At 45.6% G+C, this 26,003-nt stretch overlaps 1 protein-coding gene across 1 annotated transcript in view; it reads left to right on the forward strand.

Moving 5' to 3' along the window:
• Nucleotides 1-26,003, forward strand: part of LOC141116639 (hemicentin-1-like) — a 198,634-nt gene that overhangs the window by 80,169 nt on the left and 92,462 nt on the right. Inside the window, exon 4 of the mRNA XM_073609031.1 lies at nt 18,689-18,709. Within this exon, the coding sequence (XP_073465132.1) occupies nt 18,689-18,709 (21 nt within the window). The remainder of the gene's footprint in view (nt 1-18,688; nt 18,710-26,003) is intronic.

Consider the following 26,003-nt stretch of genomic DNA (forward strand, 5'->3'; position numbering starts at 1 on the left):
TAACAATTTATGCTGTTCTACTTTTTGTTGCCCATGGTTGACTGTACTGTACATTGCTTCCCTACTTATGTTACATTCTAGTTCATGTCCTGACTTGTATATGTCAGAATGCACTAAGTAAAATTCGTTTTATATCAACAAAATCTCTTGTCTATCTACTGCATTTGGAATTGAATTACACCACATTATTGGCTGCAGTAAAGCCCCGTTAGGGGGTTTCCCGTTTTCCACCCAGCTCTGACTTTTCCCCTCAGTCCTCTCTGGCATGCCTCTCCAGTTCCCCCGACTGCTCATGTCACTCTCCAGCCCTCCTGGCTACAACCGGTGGTTGCCTCCTGCAGACTTGCCCGGCAGTACTAGCTCCTGCTGTTTTCTCTGATTCCTCTGTGTGATTCCTGTTCGGATAACTCATGAGCTATTTAAAAGCTCTGTCCTGCACCCGAGTCCCAGGTACAAGGTCACCCCCCCAGACTGGGGAGCTCCCTCAAAGGCCCTGACAGCCTAGTACTCCAGCCTCAGTTTCTTCCACCCGACAACCCCCCCCCCAGCTGGGCTGACCCTGGGTATTTCAAGGAGGCTTGCCCCCTGCCAATCCTAGTTGGGGATTGGTCGGTGCTCCCTCAGACACCCCAGACAGCTCCACCTCTCTTCCCCTCTTCTTCTAGAATCCTTTAGAAGGAAGAGGGAGGTGACAGTGGAGTGATGCTGTCTGTTGCTGCTACTCTGAGCCACTCCCAGTCCACACAGATCAAAACAAACAAACCATCTAGGCCTGCCTAAATTTACTTGCACTTACAAAAATCCTAACCTCTAGCACCTAAGTAGAGGGTGCTACATTCACCCAACACCAAAATCCAGCTGGTCTCTCAGCTGGGAAAAATTTAAAAATGGCTCCTGGGCCCAGGAGCAAGGGCTTTCTATCAGATAAAATGGAAGGGGGAAAAGGAAACAACTTGGATGGGGAACTGTACAAATAAATTATGTACAAAAATATATGAAGATTTCTGGTAAGTATTTACACCTGTACAGAGAATATACAGTACCTGCCGCCCATATTGTGTCTCCAGCGCGATGGGATCGCGCTGGAAATCACCGCTGCGGGGCTGTGCATCTCGCGCTCGCCGCCCCCATGAGATGCCGCGCATCCATAGGAATCCATTGGGGATGGCGAGCGGGAGGAGCGACAGAGCTCGGCACTGGCTCCCGCGACGGGGCTCGCAGGTGTCAATCTTGCCACTAACAGCGGCAGGATTGACACAATATCGGCAGCACCTACTGTAATACACACTCCTAGCTACAGGTCCCTGTAACTACCATCAATATACATTTGAGCCAGAGCAAGATAATCCGCCCACAGGAATTTTCTTGTCTTCAGCCGTAGGGGATGGACAGCCATCCCATCCCAAAGGACCCTAAGAGAAGACAAAACAGTTTAGCACATCCTACACTCAGGCCTAACTATACACTGTACATGGTTTCTGTCGGTAGCGGGTTAACATCCTGCCGACAGAAACAAAAATAAAAACTCAATCCACACAATTTTTCCTGTTTGTTATCAGGTTATAGGGGGTTATAGCCTGCTGACAGAAACAATGGGAAGAAAATACATATAAACAAGGTGGACAATTCTTCTTTAGAGTTCCTGATGGGAGGGCCCCTCACCGAACAAACAGGCTCCATAAAAGAGTTCAAATAGAATCAGACCTCACCCTTCAGTGTCCTTGCAACAAGGGAAACCATCCTTTGGTTTGGCAGGCCGGTCTGACCCCACAGGAGAATCAGAAGGAAACAAAAACACATTTTGCTCCTCCCCAGCAGTTCATGCGTATGGTCTCCATGCCAACTGTCACTGGTTTTTAGTGATACAAGGATTGGTGATAAAGCATCAGTGAAGAGGAGACATGTTTTTCCCATATTAACTCTTACAGGAGAAAATTTCCCTTTCTAGGGGTAGATTTCATCTCAATTCCTGTTGTCTTCTTCTGTTTGCAAGTAGGAGTCTTTTGTAAGTTGGATGTTTGAAAGTAGGGGCCTGCCCTATGTACTCTGCAGAAATTGGGGCCTTAGGTGTTGGTGTTGCCACAGCACTGTAAGCCCTCACAGTTACTCTTGCTGGGCGCTGGAACAGGCCCTGCTGTGAAATATTAGATCAAGAATTGTAATTACATGTCCCTGTTGAACAGGGGCAGAAAAATTGGGCCTTAGGCACTGGTGCCACAACACTGCAGGCCCTCACAGATGCTATAGTTGGAGCGCAGGAATGAGCCCTGCTGCAATGTATTGCATCAAAAATTGTAATTATACGCCCCTGTTAAACGGTGGCTGAAAATTTGGGCCTTGGGCACTGGTGCTGGTGCCACAACACTGCAACCCCTCACAGATACTCTAGTTGGAGCGCAGGAATGAGCCCTGCTGCAAAGCATTGCATCAAAAATTGTAATTACATGCCCCTGTTAGACAGGGGCAGAAAAATTGGGCCTTGGCCACTGGTGGCGGTGCCCATAACCAAAAATGGTGCTGAGGATTGTGACTCAGCATAACAGGATAGTCACTCAGCATCAGCATAGGCAGTCTTGAAGGGATCTCACATTAAAAAAAAATGATTCGGTTACATCAGCATCAGGTGCTTGGTAGCTGGTGATCCAAGACTGATTCATTTTTATGAAGGTCAGCTAATTGACCGATTCGGTGAACAGGCGCGCCCTGTGATTGGTTACAAAGCCTCCAGCAGCACTGAATGTGCGTTCTGAAAGAATGCTGGATGCAGGACAGGCCAGTAGCTCAATTGCATACTGTGAAAGCTCTGGCCAGTGATCTATCCTCAAGACCCAGTAACCCAGAGGATTTTCGGTGGGAAAGGTGTCCAAGTCTGATCTTGCCCCTAGGTATTCCTGCACCATGTGAATCAGACGTTAGCGATGGTTGCTGGAACCGATCAGACCTTGGGGCTGCGGACTAAAAAATTGTCTGAGCGCAATGGTCAGATGGCCACCTTCTCCACCACTCCTTCTGTTACTAACCGAAGCCTCAGCAACACGTTGCCCAGGAAGACCAGGAAATTGTAACCTCCCAGGCTCTGGAAACGCGTTGCACAAACCTTTCTGCAAGGCCTCCCAAAGATGTTTCATCCTCTGCTCCCTCTGCGACAGCAAGATAAGGTCTGCAACCTTACCCTTGTAACTTGGATCAAGGAGGGTTGCTAGCCAGTAATCATCGCTCCCCTTGATACCACGAATACGAGGATCCTTCCGCAGGCTTTGCAGGATCAGGGAGGCCATGCAGTGTAGGTATGCTGAGGCATTCGGTCCAGAGTCCTCTGGGTCACTAAAGATGACATGATCCACAGCCACCTCCTCCCAGCTACGTACAAGTTCATAGGTTTCTTCGGACTGTAAATGATCCCTTGAAGACTACTGCTGATGCTGAGTGCCAGGCTCCACCTCCATGCTGACACAATCCTCCTCCTCCTCCTCCTCTTCCTGTGTGATTGACGGGCACGCAGGAACACTGTCTGGATAAAGGGGGCCTTAAGAGGTAAGGAAGTCCTCCTCTTCCTCCCTCTGTTCTGCTTTAAGTGCCCTCTCCATTATTCCACGCAGCGTGTGCTCCAACAGGTGGACAAGAGGGACAGTGTCACTGATGCATGCACTGTCACTGCTCACCATCCTCGTGGCCTCCTCAAATGGTGACAGGACAGTGCACGCATCCCTGATCATAGCCCACTGGCGTGGGGAAAAAAAACAAGCTCCCCTGACCCTGACCTGGTGCCATAGTCGCATAATTACTCATTGATGGCCCTCTGCTGCGTGTGCAGCCGTTGCAGCATGGCCAACATTGAGTTCCACCTGGTGGTAACAGATTAGGCGATTCTTGGGCAGGTTAAATTCCTTTTGGAGGTCAGCCAGCTGAGCACTGGCATTATATGACCTGCGGAAATGCACACAGAATTTCCTGGCCTGCCTCAGGACATCCTGTAAGCCCGGGTACCTGCCCAAGAACCGCTGCACCACCAAGTTAAGGAAGTGAGCCAAACAGGGCACATGGGTCAGTTGTCCCTGTCGGAGGGCGGAGAGGAGGTTGGTTCCATTGTCGTAAACCACCATACCTGGCTTAAGCTGGTGTGGCGTCAACCACCTCTGAACCTGCCCCTGCAGAGCTGACAGAATCTCTGTCCCAGTGTGGCTCCTGTCCCCCAAGCACACCAGCTCAAGCACCGCATGGCATCTTTTTGCCTGTGTGCTTGTGTAGCCCCTTGAACGCCTACGGAGCACCGCTGGTTCCGAGGACAAATCAGCACAGGAAGAGGCTATGGAGGAAGAAGAAAAGGAGGGGGTGGAGGAGAGAGGTATGGCAGAATCACCGCTAGTAGAATTTTGGAGGCATGGTGGTGGAACAACCTCCAACACTACTGCACCCTGTCCTGCATCCTTCCCAGCTGCCAGAAGAGTCACCCAGTGCGCAGTGAAAGATAGGTAATGTCCCTGTCCATGCCTGCTGGACCATGAGTCAGCGGTAATATGCACCTTACCGCTGACCGCCCTGTCCAACGAGGCCAAGACATTGCCTTCCACATGCCAGTAGAGAGCCGGAATCGCCTTCCGTGAGAAAAAGTGGCGTTTGGGAACCTGCCACTGAGGAACCGCACATTCCACAAACTCACGGAAGGGGGCAGAGTCTACCCACTGAAAAGGCAGCAGTTGAAGTGCTAGCAATTTAGCTAGCATTCAACCGCTGGGTATGTGGATGGCTGGGAGTTAACTTCTTTCTGCGGTGCAGCAGCTGGGGCACGGAAATTTGCCTGGTACAATCTGACGTCAATGTACCGATAGCAGATTGCCCGCAAGTACTTGGCTGTGACACACCTAATTCTACACCTTCATTCCTCTCAGTGCAGGTTTCAGAGAGGACTGAAGGTATAGTGGGGTTGGAGATCCCAGCTGATGAGGAGCAAGGAGAGGTCCGCTTTGTTCTTTGGTGTGGGTCTTTTAGGTACGCTTGCCAACGAACTGCATGGCAGGTCGACATATGTCTGGTCAAGCATGTGGTGCCCAAGCGGGTGATGTTTTGGCCACGCGAGATACGCTTGAGACATATGTTGCAAATAGCAACGGTGGGATCTGATGCACTTGTCTCAAAAAAGGCCCACACCAAAGAACTTTTGGAATAACTCGCAGAGACATCAGCGCCCTGCACATGCGGAGCTCTGCGGTGTGATGCAGTCGGTGTGCTGCCCTTAAGCTGGCCCCTGGAGGGCATCCTGCCTCATTGGTGATGTGCCTCCTCCTCCTCCTCTCTCCTATCAGGCACCCACGTGGAGTCAGTGACCTCATCATCCCCTCCCTCCTCATCACTGGAGCAAAGCTGGCAGTATGCTGCAGCTGGGGGAACATGACTGCCAGATTGCTGTCCTTCTTGGGCACCCCCTCTCTCTGGGCTCATGTTACTGCTTTCCTCTAGCTGGGTACCATCATCAGAGCCTTCAAAATGCTGGGCATCCTCCTGGAGCATGTACCCAACACTGTGGTCAAACAGTTTGGGGGACTCCTCAGGAGGACATGGTGGGGCTAGGGAAGGAGTGACTGATGCCATTGAGCCAAGGGAAGAGGCCGCGTTGGCAGCTGCTTTGCCAGACAAAGTACCCTGAGCCTGGGTGAGAGAGGATGAGGAGGATGAGGGCGGCCTGGTCATCCACTCTGCCAAGTCTTCCACATGTTGCGGCTCAACACGGCCAGCTGCCGGAAAAAAGGACAAACGTGTCCCACGGCCACGACCAGCACTGTTGCCTCTAGACACAGAGCCTGCTTGCCCTCTTTTATTGGCTTGTGACTGTCTGCCTCTCCTTGTTGGCCTTCCAGACATAGTAATGGCCTGCAGTGAGATGTAGCTGCACAAAGCTGGGATATATATATATACTTATACTGCAGCTAGCAGAATCATCTGCCTCCCTGTAGTATTATTAGTATGAGAACACCAGCAATTGTCTTCAGGTAGCTTTAGGTGCACACTGTGCAGAGGACGCAGTACACTAACTGTAAATACTGCAGCTGCCTGCCTGTGGTACTAATAGGATCAGAAGAACACCACCAATTTTCTTCAGGTAGCTTTAGGGGCACACTGTGCAGAGGATACAGTACACTAACTGTAAATACTGCAGCTGCCCGCCTGTGGTATTAATAGGATCAGAACAACAGCAATTGTCTTCAGATAGCTTTAGGTGCACACTGTGCAGAGGACGCAGTACACTAACTGTAAATACTGCAGCTGCCTGCCTGTGGTATTAATAGGATCAGAACAACAGCAATTGTCTTCAGGTAGCTTTAGGTGCACACTGTGCAGAGGACGCAGTACACTAACTGTAAATACTGCAGCTGCCTGCCTGTGGTACTAATAGGATCAGAAGAACACCACCAATTTTCTTCAGGTAGCTTTAGGGGCACACTGTGCAGAGGACGCAGTACACTAATGCCCCGTACACACGGTCAGATTTTCCAATGGAAAATGTCCGATCGGAGCGTGTTGTCGGAAATTCCGATCGTGTGTGGGCTCCATCGGACATTTTCCATCGGATTTTCCGACACACAAAGTTGGAGAGCAGGAGATAAAATTTTCCGACAACAAAATCCGTTGTCGGAAATTCCGATCGTGTGTACACAAATCCGACGGACAAAGTGCTACGCATGCTCAGAATAAATAAAGAGATGAAAGCTATTGGCCACTGCCCCGTTTATAGTCCCGACGTACGTGTTTTACGTCACCGCGTTTAGAACGATCGGATTTTCCGACAACTTTGTGTGACCGTGTGTATGCAAGACAAGTTTGAGCCAACATCCGTCGGAAAAAATCCTAGGATTTTGTTGTCGGAATGTCCGAACAAAGTCCGACCGTGTGTACGGGGCATAACTGTAAATACTGCAGCTGCCTGCCTGTGCTATTAATAGGATCAGAACAACAGCAATTGTCTTCAGATAGCTTTAGGTGCACACTGTGCAGAGGACGCAGTACACTAACTGTAAATACTGTAGCTGCCTGCCTGTGGTACTAATAGGATCAGAAGATCACCACCAATTTTCTTCAGGTAGCTTTAGGTGCACACTGTGCAGAGGACACAGTGCACTAACTGTAAATACTGTAGCTGCCTGCCTGTGGTACTAATAGGATCAGAAGATCACCACCAATTTTCTTCAGGTAGCTTTAGGTGTACACTGTGCAGAGGACACAGTACACTAACTGTAAATACTGTAGCTGCCTGCCTGTGGTATTAATAGGATCAGAACAACAGCAATTGTCTTCAGGTAGCTTTAGGTGCACACTGTGCAGAGGACACAGTACACTAACTGTAAATACTGCAGCTGCCTGCCTGCGGTACTAATAGGATCAGAAGATCACCACCAATTTTCTTCAGGTAGCTTTAGGTGCACACCGTGCAGAGGACACAGTGCACTAACTGTAAATACTGTAGCTGCCTGCCTGTGGTACTAATAGGATCAGAAGATCACCACCAATTTTCTTCAGGTAGCTTTAGGTGCACACTGTGCAGAGGATGCACTACACTAACTGTAAATACTGTAGCTAAAAGGACTAATAGGATCAGAAGAACACCAGCAATTTTCTTCAGGTAGCTGTAAATACTGTAAAAACACCTGCCTGCCTTGGAGCACTCCTGGGCTGGATGCTTGACTACTTTGTTGGAGGCTGCATCTATGAACTATGTGGGTTCTAGAATCTAGTGAGTAAAGCATCTTTACTTTTCATGGTCCCCAGCCATGAAACGTGGACTGTTTCAGCTTCCTATCACTAGCACGTTATATTTGCATGGCCTCCAGCTATGCACCTATAGGCTGTCCTAGTCTACTAATGCGAATACTACTAAAATAGAAGTGTCCTCCATTAGCAATTCATTTGGAGTATCCTACATTGTCCCCAGATCCCTTTCCAAGTTCTACTAACAATAAGCCTGCAGACAAAAAGACAATCCCTAGATTGAATTTACTGACTGTTGGCAACCCTGCTGAAGGGAAAGATCTTCTCCTCTGTGCTCCAGTCTATTTAATAGGCACCAATCCACCATCTGGGCACACCTCCCCAGGGATTGGATAGGTCCTACTATATATTCAGACATCTGAAACCTCTCGCTTCTCCTAGAGCCAGGGTGAGGTAATCAAACTCAGCCTGTGGAGCTCCACGCAGACCCGACTAAACAATCCCAGCTCCTGTAGTTACAGTAGAAGCCCAAACTAAATTTGCCTAACAGGCTGTCTAGGAGGTTGTTATATATATGTAAATAAAGGAAAAGTGTATATATATATATATATATATATATATATATATACACACTTTTCCTTTATTTACATACATATATATATATATATATATATATATGTAATATGCTGTATTGTGGAAGATTTAATGCAATTCATGTGAATAGTGCTCAGTCACTAGGTGAGGCAATACTAATTGTACCTGTTACTTGGTTTACATGTCATTATAATAAAAATCGAACAGTCAGAACGACTGAAACTTTGTAAACTATTATAAAATAATATAAAAATATGGAAAGAGTAATGGGACTAGCAAGTGATTGCTGAAAATAAAAGCTTTAGTTATTTATTATTTCATGTAATTAATTAATTAAATTATAAAACTTACATTTCAAATAATAAGGCTGAATATTTTATATCATTTTTCATACTTCCCCATAGCAATTTCAGGGAGGATTTGACATCCCCTCCTTCTTCCTTCCTTCCTTTAAAGTACAAATACAACATTTTACAATTAGTTATAGTAAATTACTAAAAATCTTCTTGCACATTTTTCTGTCAACATGCGCTCGGAATTGTTCGCGTTGTTGGTCTGTAAGTACAGCTCATTTAAATGTATACCGTTTTCTTGTGTTGTAGCAAAACGTACATACCTATTTTTTGGGGACAAAAATATTATAACAATCAATCCATTGGTCTGTCTATCCAAGTTAGTAAAAGAAAAAAAAATACTGGTTAGGGGTGTATTTTTTACATTTATAGTAGATATAAGTCTAAATGAATGGCATTTAGTTTGCTAAAGCACCGTGTATTATAAAAAAAAAAATTGCATTAAAAAAAAAAAAAGAAGAATATATATATATATATATATATATATATATATATATATATATATATATATATATATATATATATATATATATATATGTGTGTGTGTGTGTTTCACCTGTGTTTTTTTTTGTTTTTTTTTCTGCTCAGTGCTGCTGATCCCCTGCAGCCTCTTTTATAGTCACTTACTAAGACTGGAGAGTGCAAAATCTGGTGCAGCTCTGCATAGAACCCAATCGGCTTCCAGGAACCCTATCAGCTTCCAGGTTTCATTGTCAAAGCTTGATTGAACAATCTGAAGTTAGAAGCTGATTGGCTGCCATGCACAGCTGCACCAGATTCCGAGTGCTCCATTTTTAGTAAATCTCCCCCTCAGCCCCCGTTTACATCGGACTGTTTTGATATGCGATTTGTCATGTCATATCGCTGCCTATTGCCGGCAACAGCACCATCCAAATTGATTCCCAAAAGTAGTTCCTGCACTACTTTTGGTGACTTCAGGGGCAATTTCAATAGACATCCTTGCAGGAACCGGCACAGATGTCTCTGAATCGCTCCCAAAGTCGGACTGAAATGCAGGTTTGATATTTAAAACCCACCTTCAGTATGAACCCGGACTTACTGTCTACCTGCATCCATGTCTAAATGCAAATGGCATTTCTCAAGTCAGGGTCTGAAGTCTGACATTGAGCTTAGTTGGTAAAAAATATTGCAAATATGTGTAGAAAATGTCACTGTATTATACATACAGTATATTGCATTCATTTACTCATTGCTATCCCACTTAAAGCGGAGTTCCACACAAAAATGGAACTTCCACTTTTCGGAACCCTCCCCCCCTCCGGTGTCACATTTGGGGGGGGTGCAGATACCTGTCTAAGACAGGTATTTGCACCCAATTCGGCATAGACTCCCATGGGAGTCTATGCCTCTTCCCGTCCCCACCGCCCTGTCTCCTGGGAGCACACAGCTCCCAGGAGATAACGTGGACCACTTGGGACGCGCAGCGCGACTCGCGCATGCGCAGTAGGGCAGTTTTGGCGGTGTGGGTGAACCCCCGCTTTAAGTTAAACCTGTAATTATATTATTATGGAATATTTTCTTCTTTTTTTAAACCAAAAAACGAATCCAATCTCTATGTAGGATTTTTTTTTCCTTGGTTAGTGATCATTACTAATGTCTTAAAGAACCTTGGGCTATGGAATAAAAACATTTCCACTATCACAAATGTGTAAACAAAAATACACTATATTACAGAAAGTTTTGGGACCCGTCTTTACACGCACATCAACTTTAATGACATCCCAGTCTTAGTCCGGGTTCAATATTGAGTTGGCCCACCCTTTGCAGCTATAACAGCTTCAACTCTTCTGGGAACGCTGTCCACAAGGTTTAGGAGTGTGTCTATGGGAATGTTTGACCATTCTTCCAGAAGCGCATGTGTGAGGTCAGGCACTGATGTTAATGAGAAGGCCTGGCTCACTGTCCCCGCTCTAATTCATCCCAAAGGTGTTCTGTCGGGTTGAGGTCAGGACTCTGTGCAGGCCAGTTAAGTTCCTCCACCCCAAACTCACTCCCCCATGTCTTCATGGACCTTACATTGTGCACTGGTGCGCAGTCATGTTGGAACAGGAAGGGGCCATCCCCAAACTGTTCCCACAAAGTTGGGAGCATGAAATTGTCCAAAATGTCTTGGTATGCTGACACCTTAAGAGTTCCCGTCACTGGAACTAAGGGGCCAAGCCCAACTCCTGAAAAAAACCCAGCGCCATAATCCCCCCTCCACCAAATGATTTGGACCAGTCCATAAAGACATGAATGAGCGAGTTTGGGGTGGAGGAACTTGACTGACCTGCACAGAGTCCTGACCTTAACTTTAACACCTTTGGGATGAATTAGAGCCAGAGACTGCAAGCCAGGCCTTCTCGTCCAACATCAGTGCCTAACCTTACAAATGCACTTCTGGAAAAATGGTCAAACATTCCCATAGACACACTCCTAAACCTCCTCCTCCACTATATGTCATACACAGTCTGCGGGCATCTCCCGCTGTGTGTCTCGGAGCTGAGTGTGAAAACTTTGGCCGTGCTGTGAGAAAAGTCCCGCCCTCCTCCTAGATCAGCACGTGTGATAGATGCAGTTTTCTGTCTTTTCACACTCAGCTCAGAGACACACAGTGGGAGATGCCCGCAGACTGTGTAATCCAGGCACTGACTACAGTGAGGCTGCAATTATGGGCACTGCGAGACTGCATTATGGGCACTGCGAGACTGCATTATGGGCACGGTGAGACTACATTATGGGCACAGTGAGACTGCATTATGGGCACAGTGAGACTGCATTATGGGCACGGTGAGACTGCATTATGGGCACAAAGAGGCTGCGATTATAGGCACGGCGAGGTTGCGATTATGGGCACAGTGAGACAGCATTTTGGGCACGGTGAGGCTGCGATTATGGGCATGGTGAGACTGCATTATGGGAGCGGTGAGGCTGCGATTATGGGCGCGGTGAGGCTGCGATTATGGGCATGGTGAGGCTGAGATTATGGGCACAGTGAGGCTGAGATTATGGGCACGGTGAGGCTGAGTTTATGATGTGTGACGTCCTAGCCATGCCCCGCTATGTCTGGCTTCGGCTGTTGCCATAACAACGGTGCTAAATCAGCTAAAAGTTGTTGGATCTGTATGTGCGTTATAATTAATCAAAATGAGTCGATTAATCGATTAAAAAGAAAATCGATTAATCGAACACGAAAATTTTAATCAGTAACGGCCCTAGAAATATTCCTTTAAATTTCGTACCTTGGGGGGGTGTCTATAGTATGCCTGTAAAGTGGCGCTTTTTTCCCGTGTTTAGAATAGTCTGACCGCAAAATGACATTTCTAAAGGGAGAAAAAAAGTCATGAAGTAATAGCGGATATAGTGAATTGTCGGCTATAGTGAATTGTCTATGGGAGAAATCAAAAGTGCTAATTTTAAGGGTTAATATGCAAGTTATTTTCATAAAAAGTGTTTGGGGCCCCGGGTCCTGCCCCAGGGGACATGTATCAGTGCAAAAAAAGTTGCAAAAACTGCCTTTTTTTCGGGAGCAGTGATTTTAATAATGCTTAAAGTGAAACAATAAAAGTGTAATATTCCTTTAAATTTCATACCTGGGGGTGTCTATAGTATGCCTGTAATGTGGCGCTTATTTCCCGTGTTTAGAACAGTCCTAGTGCAAAATGACATTTCTAAAGGAAAAAAAGTCATTCAAAGGTATTAGCACTAGTGCCAGCTCTAATGAATTGTCGGTCTGGCAATACACATAAAAGTTCATTGATAAAAACGGCATGGGATTTCCCCACAGGGGAACCCCGAACCAAAATTAAAAAAAAAAAATGCGTGGGGGTCCCCCCAAATTCCATACCAGGCCCCTCAGGTCTAGTATGGATTTTAAGGGAAACCCCACACCAAAATAAAAAAAAATGGCGTGGGGTCCCCCCCAAAAAGCACGCAACCTGACAGGCTGCAGGAAAAGAGGGGGGGACGAGAGAGCGCCCCCCCTCCTGAACCGTACCAGACCACATGCCCTCAACATTGGGAGCGTGCTTTGGGGTAGCGGCCCCCCAAAGCACCTTGTCCCCATGTTAATGGGGAGAAGGGCCTCATCCCCACAACCCTTGCCCAGTGGTTGTGGGGGTCTGCGGGCGGGGGGCTTATTGGAATCTAGAAGCCCCCTTTAACAAGGGGACCCCCAGATCCCGGCCCCCCCTGTGTGAATTGTTAATGGAGTACAAATGTACCCCTATCATTTCACAAAAAAAGTGTCAAAAAGGTTAAAAAAGACAAGAAACGGTTTTTGACAATTCCTTTATTAATTTCTTCTTCTTTCCACTTCTTCTTCCATCTTCTTTCTTCTGGTCTTCCTTCGGTGTTCTTCTTTTTCCTCCATCTTCTTCTTCCCCCACTTCTTCCTCCGGTCTTCTCGTCTGGCATCTTCCAGGGCCACCTGGTGGGAATATTTTAAAGGACTTTAAATTCATTTACGAATTCTCCAGAAAACCCAAATTTAGCAAGAACAGTGTCAATATAAGACCAGAGGACGCTATCAAAAGCTGTATGTATGTCTAGGCCTAGAATCAGTACTCTGCGGGGAAAAAAGGTCTGCGTCCTGGATTATATTAGCAGCTAGGCGAATGTTATTTGTAATTTGTCTTGTGGGGATAAAGCCGGTTTGTTCTGGGCCTATTAATGTAGGGATAAAGGGTAATAGTCGATCTGCTAATACTCGGCCTAATATTTTAAGATCATTATTGAGAACAGATATCGGTATGCAGTTTTGTGCGAGGGTGTGGTCCTTATTCGGTTTGGGGATGAGTGTCATATTTGCAAAGAGCATGTCGTCTGGGAGTTTGTTACCTTGTAGAATATGGTTATTATGTTTTGTTAGTTTAGGGGCAAGCGCGCCTGCAAATTCTTTGTAATATAATGACGTGTATCTGTCTGGGCCAGGGGCCCATTTGGGGGGGATTCAGGAGATGACAATAGGGATTGGTAAAAGGATTTAAATATTTATAGGACCTCCTTAGGATGCGATACCATTTGGCCTGATCTATTTCTTAACTTATAAACGTGTGTTGGCTGAAGGGATTGCTGAAGTTTGCGCGTAAACATGGCTGAGGCAGTGTTACTATGGAGCAGGAACCATGCCTTAGACCAGCGTATGCATTTCTCTGTTTGTTCTTAGTGGATCATATCCAATTCTACTCTTTTTTAATTAATCTGTCGTAGTATTTCTCGTGAGTGAGATTGGATATGAGTATGGTATAGTTTACCTAGGGTAAGGGTTTTAAATTTGGGGAAGGCGTTAGCCGTGCTTACCACTTTACTCCTGTCCAAGCTTTACTCCTGTCCAAGCTACTAGTCCCCCCAACCAACATGTGTGTCGAGTTGTACCTATCCATTACCTGAAGAAGGAGCTTTGTGAGTTGTTAGGGGCGTAGACATTTGCAATAGTCAGTCCACGACACCATCTGCCTGGAGTTTGCATGTTCTCCCTGTGCCTGTGTGGGTTTCCTCCGGGACACTTGGTTTCCTTCCACACTCCAAAGCCATGCTGGTAGGTTAATCAGATCCTGTCTACAAATTGGCCCTAGTATGTGTATATGTGTATGTGTTTGTAAGCGCGTCGGGACCCTGTAGGGTAAAGGACCTCGCTATATCAAGATGCAACTCAACTCATCCTCTGTGTGTAGGATGTGTGATGATCACTTTTGACCAGCCAGAATCAGACGACCTGATCTCTGGAGTGTTGGCAGTTCCTCCTGTCCTGTTGAGGTGATGGGGTAGCCCAGATGGTGCGAGGAGTTGAAGGGAGCCTCGGCGCACTCTGATGTTCTAGGAGTCCCAATTTCATAAGGATTTCCTTGCCTTCAGTGACCGTAATGGCGGTATAGGTGGTGCCATTATGGGGGATCGAAAGCTCAAATGGAAACCCCTATCTGTAGCGGATCCTAGCCGATTGCAGGTTTGAAGTGACCTCCTTCATCTGTCTCCTTTTCTCCAGGGTCGCTCCGGGTATATTTGAACTGTGATCCCATCTAGCTGGATGCGAGGGGTGTTTCGAGATGCTCGCAGGACTTCCTCCTTCACTAGAAAGTCTTTCAGGCATATCACAGTGTTCCTAGGGTTTTTTTTAGGCGGTGGTTTGGGTTTTAAGGCTCTATGTATACTGTTGCATTTAAATGAGGCCTCAGGGCAGGGAGTGAAACAGTCTCTTAATGGCCGCTGATAAGTCAGTGACTGTTTCCGGCACTCCGTGGACCCTGATGTTGTTTCTTCTGTTACGGTTGTCTAGATCTTCAAGGTGATTTTGCAATTGAAGAACCGTGCCTGAGAGGACCTCATGATCATTGCGGAGGTCTACATAGGCAAGATGTAATTCATCATGTTTGATTTCTAAAATGTCAGTCCGCCCCCTAGTGCTGGAATCTCCTGGGTCAGAGTGTTGGAGGATTTGTGTAATTCCACCTGGAATTTATGTGCTAGTCTGTCATACATAGTGGAAAGCCTGTCCTCCAGGTCAGTCTTATTTAAATGAGGGGTGTACTCACTCTGCTCTGAAGAGGCTGTAGGAGAGGCCGCTGGATCAGGGATGTCTGGAAGAGCACGCTTCGGCTGGGTGCCATTTTGTGACATCACGGTCTGTTCCTGTACCCGGAGGAGGTAGTTTGTTAGGGACCGCTGAGCAGATTTTTGTTTTTTTTGGATGTCAACATGCACCGCGGGTCCTGCAGGAGTGCTGGGGCTGTCAGGGAGAGAATTGTGTGCTATAAAGCCCTAGGGAGTTAGTTTAGTTATCCGCTTCTCTCCGAGCTCCGACACCGACTTTAAGCATAATTAAAATCACTGCTCCTGAAAAAACGGCCATTTTTAAAAACTTTTTTTTGCATTGATACATGTCCTCTGGGGCAGGACCCAGGTCCCCATGCTGTTTTTTTTAATGATTTTTATCTATATTGCTGGGATCCGACAATACATTACAGCCGCAAGCAGTTTTAAATTACAATTGTATAGTTTTTGTCCCACTAAGGGTAGACACCTGAAAATACGCACCTCATCCCAAGACATAATGAGAAAGGAGGGGCGTCTGTATATGAAAAACCAAAGGTCCAGTAGAAACGCAGTATTAAGGACTGTAGCTCACAGACAGGAAAATATGGCTAACAAGTCGCCTCCAATCTCCAGCCAGAGATTGGGGGCGACCTGTTAGCCATACTTTCCTGTCTGTGAGCTACAGTCCTTAATACTGCATTTCTACTGGACCTTTGGTTTTTCATATACAGGCGCCCTCTTTTCTCATCTTTAAGCTAGTCTAGTCTATTTGTTTTTACTTGGTAGTTGTGTATGTTCACTATGGCCGCATAGTGCTCTCTGTTCTTGGCGTTCTCCACATCGTGGTTGACCCCTCTCCTCCCCTTGTGCTGGGGGGGTGGGCCCTGAGGTGTCTATGGATGATGCGTATATCACCTGATGAAGCCATGAGGTGAAACATGTCCATGGTTGATGCGTATATCCCCTGATGAAGCCGTGAAGCGAAACGTGTCGGGATAACATACGACCATTCAATCTTTATAAAACCTCTATGTTTAACCACCTTAATGGAGATACTCTATGAAACTCAATGACTTATTGTACTCTGTTATCTGTTTTAGTCTTTGTTTAAAATAAAAAATATTTTGTATATTTTATATAACTTTGATTGGTTTCCTATTATTATCTGTATAAGCACCGCTATAGTCCCTTCCCAAATCCTCTCTCTCTTTTGAACTACAGGAAAATATATAATCTAAATATATAAACTCGCGCTGATGGTGTGAAAAAAAATGGGTGATAAAACAATGAATGAATGAAGCTGCTATACACAAAGTGCTAGACACTTGGACATAGTGATAAAATATATAAATACAGCGCTCACAAACAAAAACCCATAATAGGTGATAACAAAACCATAAAGTCCATACGAAACTGTCAAGGTGCTTAACAAATAATGTGTCAAAATGCAGGGAATGCTTCACATCTGGTGTGCGGAAAGTGCAGAGAAAATGTTGCAGAAAAATTTTCAGGTGTACCAAGACACCACCACATGTGTCCCCACTCACCAAATCACAGTGACACCCAGTGCGTCACATCAATGCATTTGCCCTCTTACAGGGCGTCATCAAAGGACCTCAGGTCCTTCAGGTCCTTTTCATGTTTGTGTCCCATAGACTTTAACGGTGTTCGCGTGTTCGTAGAAATTTTTTGCTTATTCGTAAGTTCTGGTGCGAACCTAACCGTGGGGTGTCCGACTCATCACTATTTTCTAGGTTGCTGCCAGAGGGGCTGGAAGGTGCACCTGTGTCTTCCACCTGCACCTAAACACTGAAGCCTAAGGCAACAAGGTTAAATGCTTGGTGTGCTTGAGCACTTAATACCTACAAGAAAATATGTGGATGATGGTCACATTCAACTGGATTTGTTCCATAGCTTCTCCAAGGCACATCTTCAGTTCTTCACTCTTCTAGTGCCAGGAAAATACCCCAACATTTAAATCCACAAATGGAGCACAGACACCTTCATACAATCACCATGGAATGTGTAAATTGTCCAAGAACAGGATGGAAGGTGTGAAAGTTGTGGAACCACCCTGTTCTCATTACATAATCCCATCCTTGATGCCAAAAAGGCTTCATAGGTGTTACATTTTTCAAATGACATGGATGAAGGTGTGAATTATTGTCAAAAAGCAGGGTAGAGATGGTAAAAACGCCTAAAATATGGAAGACAGGTGGTGCAAAAGGCCCTCAGCCCTGTCTAGGGTAGTTGCTTCAGTTTGATATGGATGGCCTTCTTCATGTTTCGTAAGAATGGTTGTCCTTTCGGAAAGCCAGGCATGTCTTTACAACACATTATACTAGCACTTCTTGTGGCCACACATGTCCATGAATGACAATATGTAGTGATAATGACACATCTATTTGTAACTCTATATGGGAGCATCCATAGAGGGTGATAATGCTGCCACATCAATCATAGGGTGCTTACAAAGACAGAAGTGTGAGGTTTTTTAAAAAACAAGTTTTTTTTCATGCACGAGCAAGAGAAAGAGTACCAGAAAAAATAGTTAAAGAAAAAGGTACCGTGTATAAGCCGAGGCACCTAATTTATCGCAAAAAACTGGGAAAACGTATTGACTCGAGTATAAGCCGAGGGTGAGAAATGCAGCAGCTACTGTAAGTGGAAAAGAGGGTCAACAATGCCCATCTGCAGCTGCATGCCTCCCTGTGTCCATTGCATACCTCACTGTGTCCATTGCAGCCTCCCTGTGCCGATCTGCAACCTCTCTGTGTCCATTGCAGCCTACCTGTGCCGATCTGCAACCTCTCTGTGTCCATTGCAGCCTACCTGTGCCGATCTGCAACCTCTCTGTGTCCATTGCAGCCTACCTGTGCAGATCTGCAACCTCTCTGTGTCCATTGCAGCCTACCTGTGCCGATCTGCAACCTCTCTGTGTCCATTGCAGCCTTCCTGTGCCGATCTGCATACCTGATCAGCGTGTCATGCAGTCAGAGGGCGGCCATTCCAGTGTGCAAAAGCCGCGCCTCCTCCTCATCCTCGTCTGTGATAGGCGGAACACTCAGTTTCCCAGCAGTCAGTGTTCAACCTATCATGGACATCCTCTCATCCTCGTCCATGGGATGAGGATGAAAGGATGTCTGTGATAGGCGGAACACTGAACACTGACTCACTGCTGGGAAACTGAGTGTTCCTCTTTCACAGAGAAGAATGAGGAGGAGGCGCGGCTTTTGTGCACTGGAATGGCCGCCGTCTGACTGCATGACACGCTGATCAGGTAGGCAGACGGCAGTGACTCGAGTATAAGCCAAGGGGGGCACTTTCAGCACCAAAAAAAGTTCTGAAAAACTCAGCTTATACTCAAGTATATACAGTAATACATATTTTTATTTTAAAGATGAGGACCTAGACACTTTACTATCCACTGTGAAAGAAACACTCTCAATGTATTAATTAAATGAATTATATTTTTCTTACTAAACTCTTTTTTGTTTCTTTTACAGTGCTGATTGTGTGGAAAACAGGTAAGTGTACATGACTTACTGGGATGATTTTTCCTATGCCTAGCTCTCAGTGGACCCTTATTTGGAAGGACCATCCCACTTTTATAACTAAATCCCTCTTTTTCTCTTTCCTACCTAAATTTCCATCTCTTTTGCTCTGTTGTATAGCAAAAGTTGTTCCTTTTGCAATAGACTTTTCAATCATCCTTTAGATCAGCCTTTCTCATTCTTTTTTTCCCAGAGGAACCCATAAGATACATTTTAAGTCTTGAGGAAACCCTACTTAAACCAATTCATCAGTGGTCAGTGGAAAAAATGGTCCTAGTGTAGGCAGGTTGCCTACATTATGTTAGTTGGCTGGCTCAGCCTATGAAGGGGTTAATACTGTTTCTATGGTTCCCTGGTTTTTTGTGGGCCCTGCCCTCTCCCCTTCACTGTAAATAAAAGGGGGAAAGGGCTCTGTAAAGTGGGCTGCTGCAGCCTGCATGGGAGAAAGACAGGACAAGCCTAAGGATGTGATCTTCAGCTACTCTCCAAAGTTTCTACTCAGGAAAATGTTACGACGTCTGCAGAGGAGGACTGCTGCGCCTTGTAGTCAATCAGAAAGCACAGGGAGTCTAGAGATATGCCCAATTTTGGAGAACACCAGGTATTACACTACCCAGGTGTGCCTGGGTAGTGTTATAGAGATAGTTAGGGGACACTAATGTATTTGTTCACACTGGACTGTATTGCCAAAACATTTCGGTAAATGTTGCATCAACTGTTAAAAGCATGGTCTGAAGTTCACCCAGGTTGTAGCCACCCCCTATTCAGGCATCTGGCCCCTTTTTGGTCGCCGGTCACCTGAGTTCACCCAGGTTTGTTAGAAAAGCAAATGAACATTCGTTTTCCTAAAACTGAACCTCCTCTCAGCTAATCACGTGCGTGGGTCTGTTATCCGTCACCTGATTGGCTGAAACAACAGGCGCTACGATTAGATGCCTATCGGGAGGAGAAGCATGGAGGACACAGGAGCCGATGCAAGGTCCCACCACTCGCCGCCGGCACCCACTGCCTGACCGAGACAGGGTAAGTGCCGGGCAGACAGCGAGCAGGCGGGGGGGGGGGGTCACAGTGGCACTATTTGATCATTGCAGTGTTTGATGGGGCACAGTGGAAGCATTTGATGGGGCACAGTGGCAGTGTTTGATGGGCACAGTTTGATGGGCACAGTGGCAGTGTTTGATGGGCACAGTGGCAGCGTTTGATGGGCACAGTTTGATGGGCACAGTGGCAGTGTTTGATGGGCACAGTGGCTGCGTTTGATGGCACAGTGGCCTGTGTTTGATGGGCACAGTGGCAGTGTTTGATGGGCACAGTGGCTGCATTTGATAGGCACAGTGGCTGCGTTTGATGGGCATAGTTTGATGGGTACAGTGGCAGCGTTTGATGGGCACAGTGGCAGCATTTGATGGGCACAGTGGCTGCGTTTGATGGCACAGTGACTGGATTTGATAGCACAGTGGCTGCATCTGATGGGCAAAGTTTGATGGGCACAGGGGCAGCATACGATGGGCAAAGTGGCAGTGTTTGATGGGCACAGTTTGATGGGCACAGTGGCAGTGTTCAATGGGCACAGTGGCTGCGTTTGATGGCACAGTGGCTGCGTTTGATGGGCACAGTGGCTGCATTTGATGGGCACAGTGGCTGCATTTGATGGGCACAGTGAGGCTGCAATTGATGTTTTTTTTTCCCAGAATTTTTCAGTTTTTTTGCGGTACCTAGTGTAGGTGACAGTGGCTGCATTTGATAGGCACAGTGGCTGCGTTTGATGGGCATAGTTTGATGGGTACAGTGGCAGCGTTTGATGGGCACAGTGGCAGCATTTGATGGGCACAGTGGCTGCGTTTGATGGCACAGTGACTGGATTTGATAGCACAGTGGCTGCGTCTGATGGGCAAAGTTTGATGGGCACAGGGGCAGCGTACGATGGGCAAAGTGGCAGTGTTTGATGGGCACAGTTTGATGGGCACAGTGGCAGTGTTCAATGGGCACAGTGGCTGCGTTTGTTGGCACAGTGGCTGCGTCTGATGGGCACAGTGGCTGCATTTGATGGGCACAGTGGCTGCATTTGATGGGCACAGTGAGGCTGCAATTGATGTTTTTTTTTCCCAGAATTTTTCAGTTTTTTTGCGGTACCTAGTGTAGGTGACAGGGCCTCTGGTAGCAAGGGGGTCAGTGTTCTGGCTTCCTCCCTAGTGGTCGGTTTCCCAAAGCAACCGGTATTAAGTCAATGTTATAGAGACCTATAGCTTAGCCACATGGTACATAGAGTGGAAAGCGTTAAGAAGTGCATACATGCTAAGTGCATTGTGGGACCCTATTCTGTCACTGGGAGTGAAGTGACAGAGGTACACTGGACCAATAGAGAGGGCATGGGCTCAGTGGTGTCCCTGCCAAATACAACATACATTAGGCAACAGTGTGTAGTGACACAGGACAGCACTTTTCAGAGTGACTCTATACTTTTATTACTGCACAAAGTGTATGGCTCATCTCTAAGTCGGGGTACCACCATAATGTTAGATTTTCACATGAATGCGGCCCCTTCTGGTCCCGGGCATTGATGAGCGCATACATGAGGAAAGGTACCCCCATGTGCTGGGTAAGTAGGCCCTGCCCATGCTTATATTGGTGGTCAGTGGAAAGAATGTCCCTTACATTGGTGATCAGTGGGCAGAATGTTCCTTACATTGGTGGTCAATGAGAAAAATGCTCCTTACATTGGTGGCTAGTGGGAAGAATGTCCCTTACATTGGTGGTCAGTGGGAAGAAATCTTATTACTTTTTTGGTCATTTAGAAGAATGGCCCTTAGATTGGTGATCAGTGTGAAGAATGCTACCTACATTGGTGAGCAATTGGAAGAATGCTACCTACATTGGTGAGCAATTGGAAGAATGCTACCTACATTGGTGAGCAATTGGAAGAATGCTTCCCACATTGGTGGTCAGTGGAAAGAATGCTCCTTACATTGGTGGTCAATGGAAAGAATGCTCCTTACATTGGTGATCAGAACATCACCCATACAGACAGCTAAAAAGATCATTGGTGTCTTGCTGCTGGCTTTGCCAAGTGGTGTTGGCCCCTGAACTGTGCAGGCACCACCAAATAGGGGCACAGCTCACGGAACCCCTAGCATCCTAAGCAGGGACCCTAGTTAACAATGGCTGCTTTAGATTCTTGCATTGGCTAATTCTAAATGCTAATATAAAGGAAAAGAAGCAGTCAAAAAGCCCTGTGGGGTTTTAATGACCATTCTTGCACTTTAATTTGTCATGACGACCTTATCGGTATGGCACAGGGTGTGTCCTTTTCCCAAATATTCTGCGCTAAAATATTTTTCTTTTTCCCATCTTAGAAGGTTGGGAGATATATCTATTTACCACAAATGGGAAACCACAATTACCCACCATATTATAACACAAATATTTCTATTCCATTATATTTTTAGTTATTTATTTTTTTTCAAGAGTAAAAAAAGTTAATATTAGGCAGCAAGAAATTCCACCGGTACAAGAGTATGAAGACATGTAGAACATGTTATCTAGTATAATATTAAAACTGTGTGTGGTATACATCAACATTAAAAGCCTTTATTACCCTGTAAAAGTGGCTATAGATTATATACCAACTATGGCCTTCCCAATGGTACACAATACAAAGATTTTTCATGTTTTAAAGTAAAATTGGCGGTAATCAAAACTGGGCTGCCCTTTATGATCTATGACCCTACTTCATATTCAATTTATCTAGTACACAACATACACAACTTGATACCAACCCCCTAGTAAAAGTGTCCACACTGGTTGAGAGACGACCAAAAGCAACATAAACATCTTGTCAATAAACTCAATAAACTCAACAAACCTTCTTTTAGGTAAGGTTGGACATTGTTCCTCCTGTTGTAAAACAGCCTGTGGTGTATAGAATTCAGTAGCTCAAGCTGAACTTTACACATGCAAGTAAAGTAGTCAGAACACTGACTCATCTCCCTACTGCCTCACTAAATCAGACATTTCTGGCAGTCAAAGCAAGATTGAAGATGGGAAGATTCTGCTATGCTGTCTCTTTATGCAACTTATAGTGCTCTGGGAATCCTTTGTCATGTATTAAATGCATTTATACTCCGAATAATATAATTCAATTGAATCAAAAGCATTATTCTATTTTGGAGGTCATATAATCCCCTTCTGGATCGGTTAGATTGCCACCTCCACCCTCCACCCACTTTTAGGGTTTCTTAAACCCAATTCACAGACCATGCAACAAACCCAGCCAAAAGCAGGTTGGTTTAGAGAGCCTATTCAGTGTCAGTCTATACCTGTCCAAACTCATTAGGCCAAAACAGATTTATAACATGGAGATCACAGATGAAAGGACTTATAGTGCTCTGGGAATCCTTTGTCATGTATTAAATGCATTTATACTCTGAATAATATAATTCAATTGAATCAAAAGCATTATTCTATTTTGGAGGTCATATAATCCCCTTCTGGATCGGTTAGATTGCCACCTCCACCCTCCACCCACTTTTAGGGTTAATTAAACTCAATTCACAGACCATGCAACAAACCCAGCCAAAAGCAGGTTGGTTTAGAGAGCCTATTCAGTGTCAGTCTATACTTGTCCAAACTCATTAGGCCAAAACAGATTTATAACATGGAGATCACAGATGAAAGGACTGGCTGCAGAGAAAATACTGTACAGCCATGGCCAAAAGTTTTGAGAATGACCCAAATATTAATTTTCACAAAGTCTGTTGCCTCGGTTTTTTATGATGGCAACTTGCATATACTCCAGAATGTTATAAAGAGTGATCAGATGAATTGCAATTAATTGCAGTCCCTCTTTGCCATGAAAATAAACTTAATCCCATAAAAAACATTTCCACTGCATTTATGAAGAAGGCTTCAGGGCGACCAAGAAAATCCAGCAAGCACCAGGACCGTCTCCTACGGTTGATTCAGCTGTGGGATGGGGGCACCACCAGTGCAGAGATTGCTCTGAAATGGCAGCAGGCAGGTGTGAGTACATCTGCGCGCACAGTGAGGCAAAGACCTTTGGGGGGTGGCCTGGTGTCAAGAAGGGCAGGAAAGAAGCCACTTCTCTCCAGGAAAAAGGAGCAGACTGATATTCTGCAAAAAGTACAAGGATTGGACTGCTGTGGACTGGGGTGAAGTAATTTTCTCTGTCCGCAAAAGAAAAGGTGAGCACTACCATCAGTCCTGCGTTACGCCAATAGTAAAGCATCCTGAGACCATTGACAATTTTGCCTAAGAACACAGCCATGAATAAAGAATGGTACAAAAACATCCTCTGAGAACAACTTCTCCCAACCATCCAAGAACAGTTTGGTGACAAACAATGCCTTTTCTAGCATGATGGAAAACCTTGCCATAAGACAAAAGTGATAACTAAGTGGCTTGGGGAACTAAACATTGAAATTTTAGGTCCATGGCCAATAAACTCTCCAGACCTTAATCCCATTAAGAACTTGTGGTCAATCCTCAAGAGGCGGGTGAACAAACCCCCCCCACACACACAAATTCTGACAAATTCCAAGCATTGATTATGCAAGAAAAGGGCTGCCCTCAGTCAGAATGTGGCCCAGAAGTTGACTGACAGCATGCCAGGGCCAATGGCAGAGGTCTTGAAAAAGAAGGGTCAACACTGCAAGTATTGACTCTTTGCAGAAACTTCATGTAATTGTCAATAAAAGCCTTTGACATGCTTCAGTATAGCATAGTAACATCTGACAAAACGATCTAAAAACAGTGAAGCAATCTATAATAAAATTTACCAGAAGTCCCTGTCATCAACCCCAGAAGTATGTCCATGCTCCTGGGCTCGGTAGCGTCTCAGAAAGTAAGCCTGTTAGCTTCTTCCTTTCTGCAGCATGACAATTGATTCATTTGTTTTGGCAAATGGATAAATCCCCTCCATTATCCCTATGGGTTTCTACTGTCAATGATATCATGCGGATGGAGGAGATGCGCTGGATAATGATACTTTTGAGAGATTCAAAATCCTATGGTGTGTATGGCTTGACTTCTCCACCTCTGCCACGCTTAAAGATATGGTATGATTATTCTATTATCATATTTTTTCAAATTCTAACAGTTTTCGTTTGCCTTTTTACTGACCAGTCATGGGGGTACTCAAGCTCTTTCTTTCTCTCCCTTTTCGGGCCTCCCTAGGCCTTTTTATTTCTCTACTTTTTCTCTTTCGCTCTTCCTTACTTCAGCCTGTTCCTTGGTATTTTTTGGTCCTACATGTTTTCTGTTTTTGCTCTATTATATAAAGTCTGTGAAATGGTTGTCCATTCTTTTCACAATGCTAAAGGTGATTTTTCTTACCTACTTATGTGGACCCCAATATCATCGTTTTCACAAAATTCGTACTGTTTGGGACCAGTGGCGGCTGGTGCTCAAAATTTTTAGGAGGGCGCAAACAAACTGAAAAGTTCTGAAAAAAACCCCATCAATCGCAACCACTGTGCCCATCAAACGCAGCCACTGTGCCCATCAAACGCAGCCACTGTGCCATATCAAATGCTCCCAATGTGCCATCAAATGCTGCCACTGTGCCCCATCAAATACAGATACTGTGCCCATCTTATGTGCCCATCTTATGCAGCCACTGTGCCCATCAATTGCAGCCTCACTGTGTCCCATCAAATGCAGCCTCAATGTCCCATCAAATGCAGCCTCACTGTGTCCCATCAAATGCAGTCTCACTGTCCCATCAAATACAGCCTCACTGTGTCCCATCAAATGAAGCCTCACTGTGTCCCATCAAATGAAGCCTCACTGTGTCCCATCAAATGCAGCCTCACTGTGTCCCATCAAATGCAGTCTCACTGTCCCATCAAATGCAGTCTCACTGTCCCATCAAATGCAGTCTCACTGTCCCATCAAATACAGCCTCACTGTGTCCCATCAAATGCAGTCTCACTGTCCCATCAAATGCAGCCTCAGTGCGTCCCATCAAATGCAGTCTCACTGTCCCATCAAATACAGCCTCATGGTTTCCCATCAAATGCAGCCTCACTGTGTCCCATCGAATGCAGTTTCACTGTCCCATCAAATACAGCCTCACTGTGTCCCATCAAATGCAGCCTCACTGTGTCCCATCAATTGCAGTCTCACTGTCCCCTCAAATACAGCTTTACTGTGTCCCATCAAATGCAGTCTCACTGTGTCCCATCAAATGCAGCCTCACTGTGTCCCATCAAATGCAGCCTCACTGTGTCCCATCAAATGCAGCCTCACT

Source organism: Aquarana catesbeiana, linkage group LG13, assembly GCF_042186555.1.
Source record: "Aquarana catesbeiana isolate 2022-GZ linkage group LG13, ASM4218655v1, whole genome shotgun sequence".
Taxonomy (NCBI): Eukaryota; Metazoa; Chordata; class Amphibia; order Anura; family Ranidae; genus Aquarana; species Aquarana catesbeiana.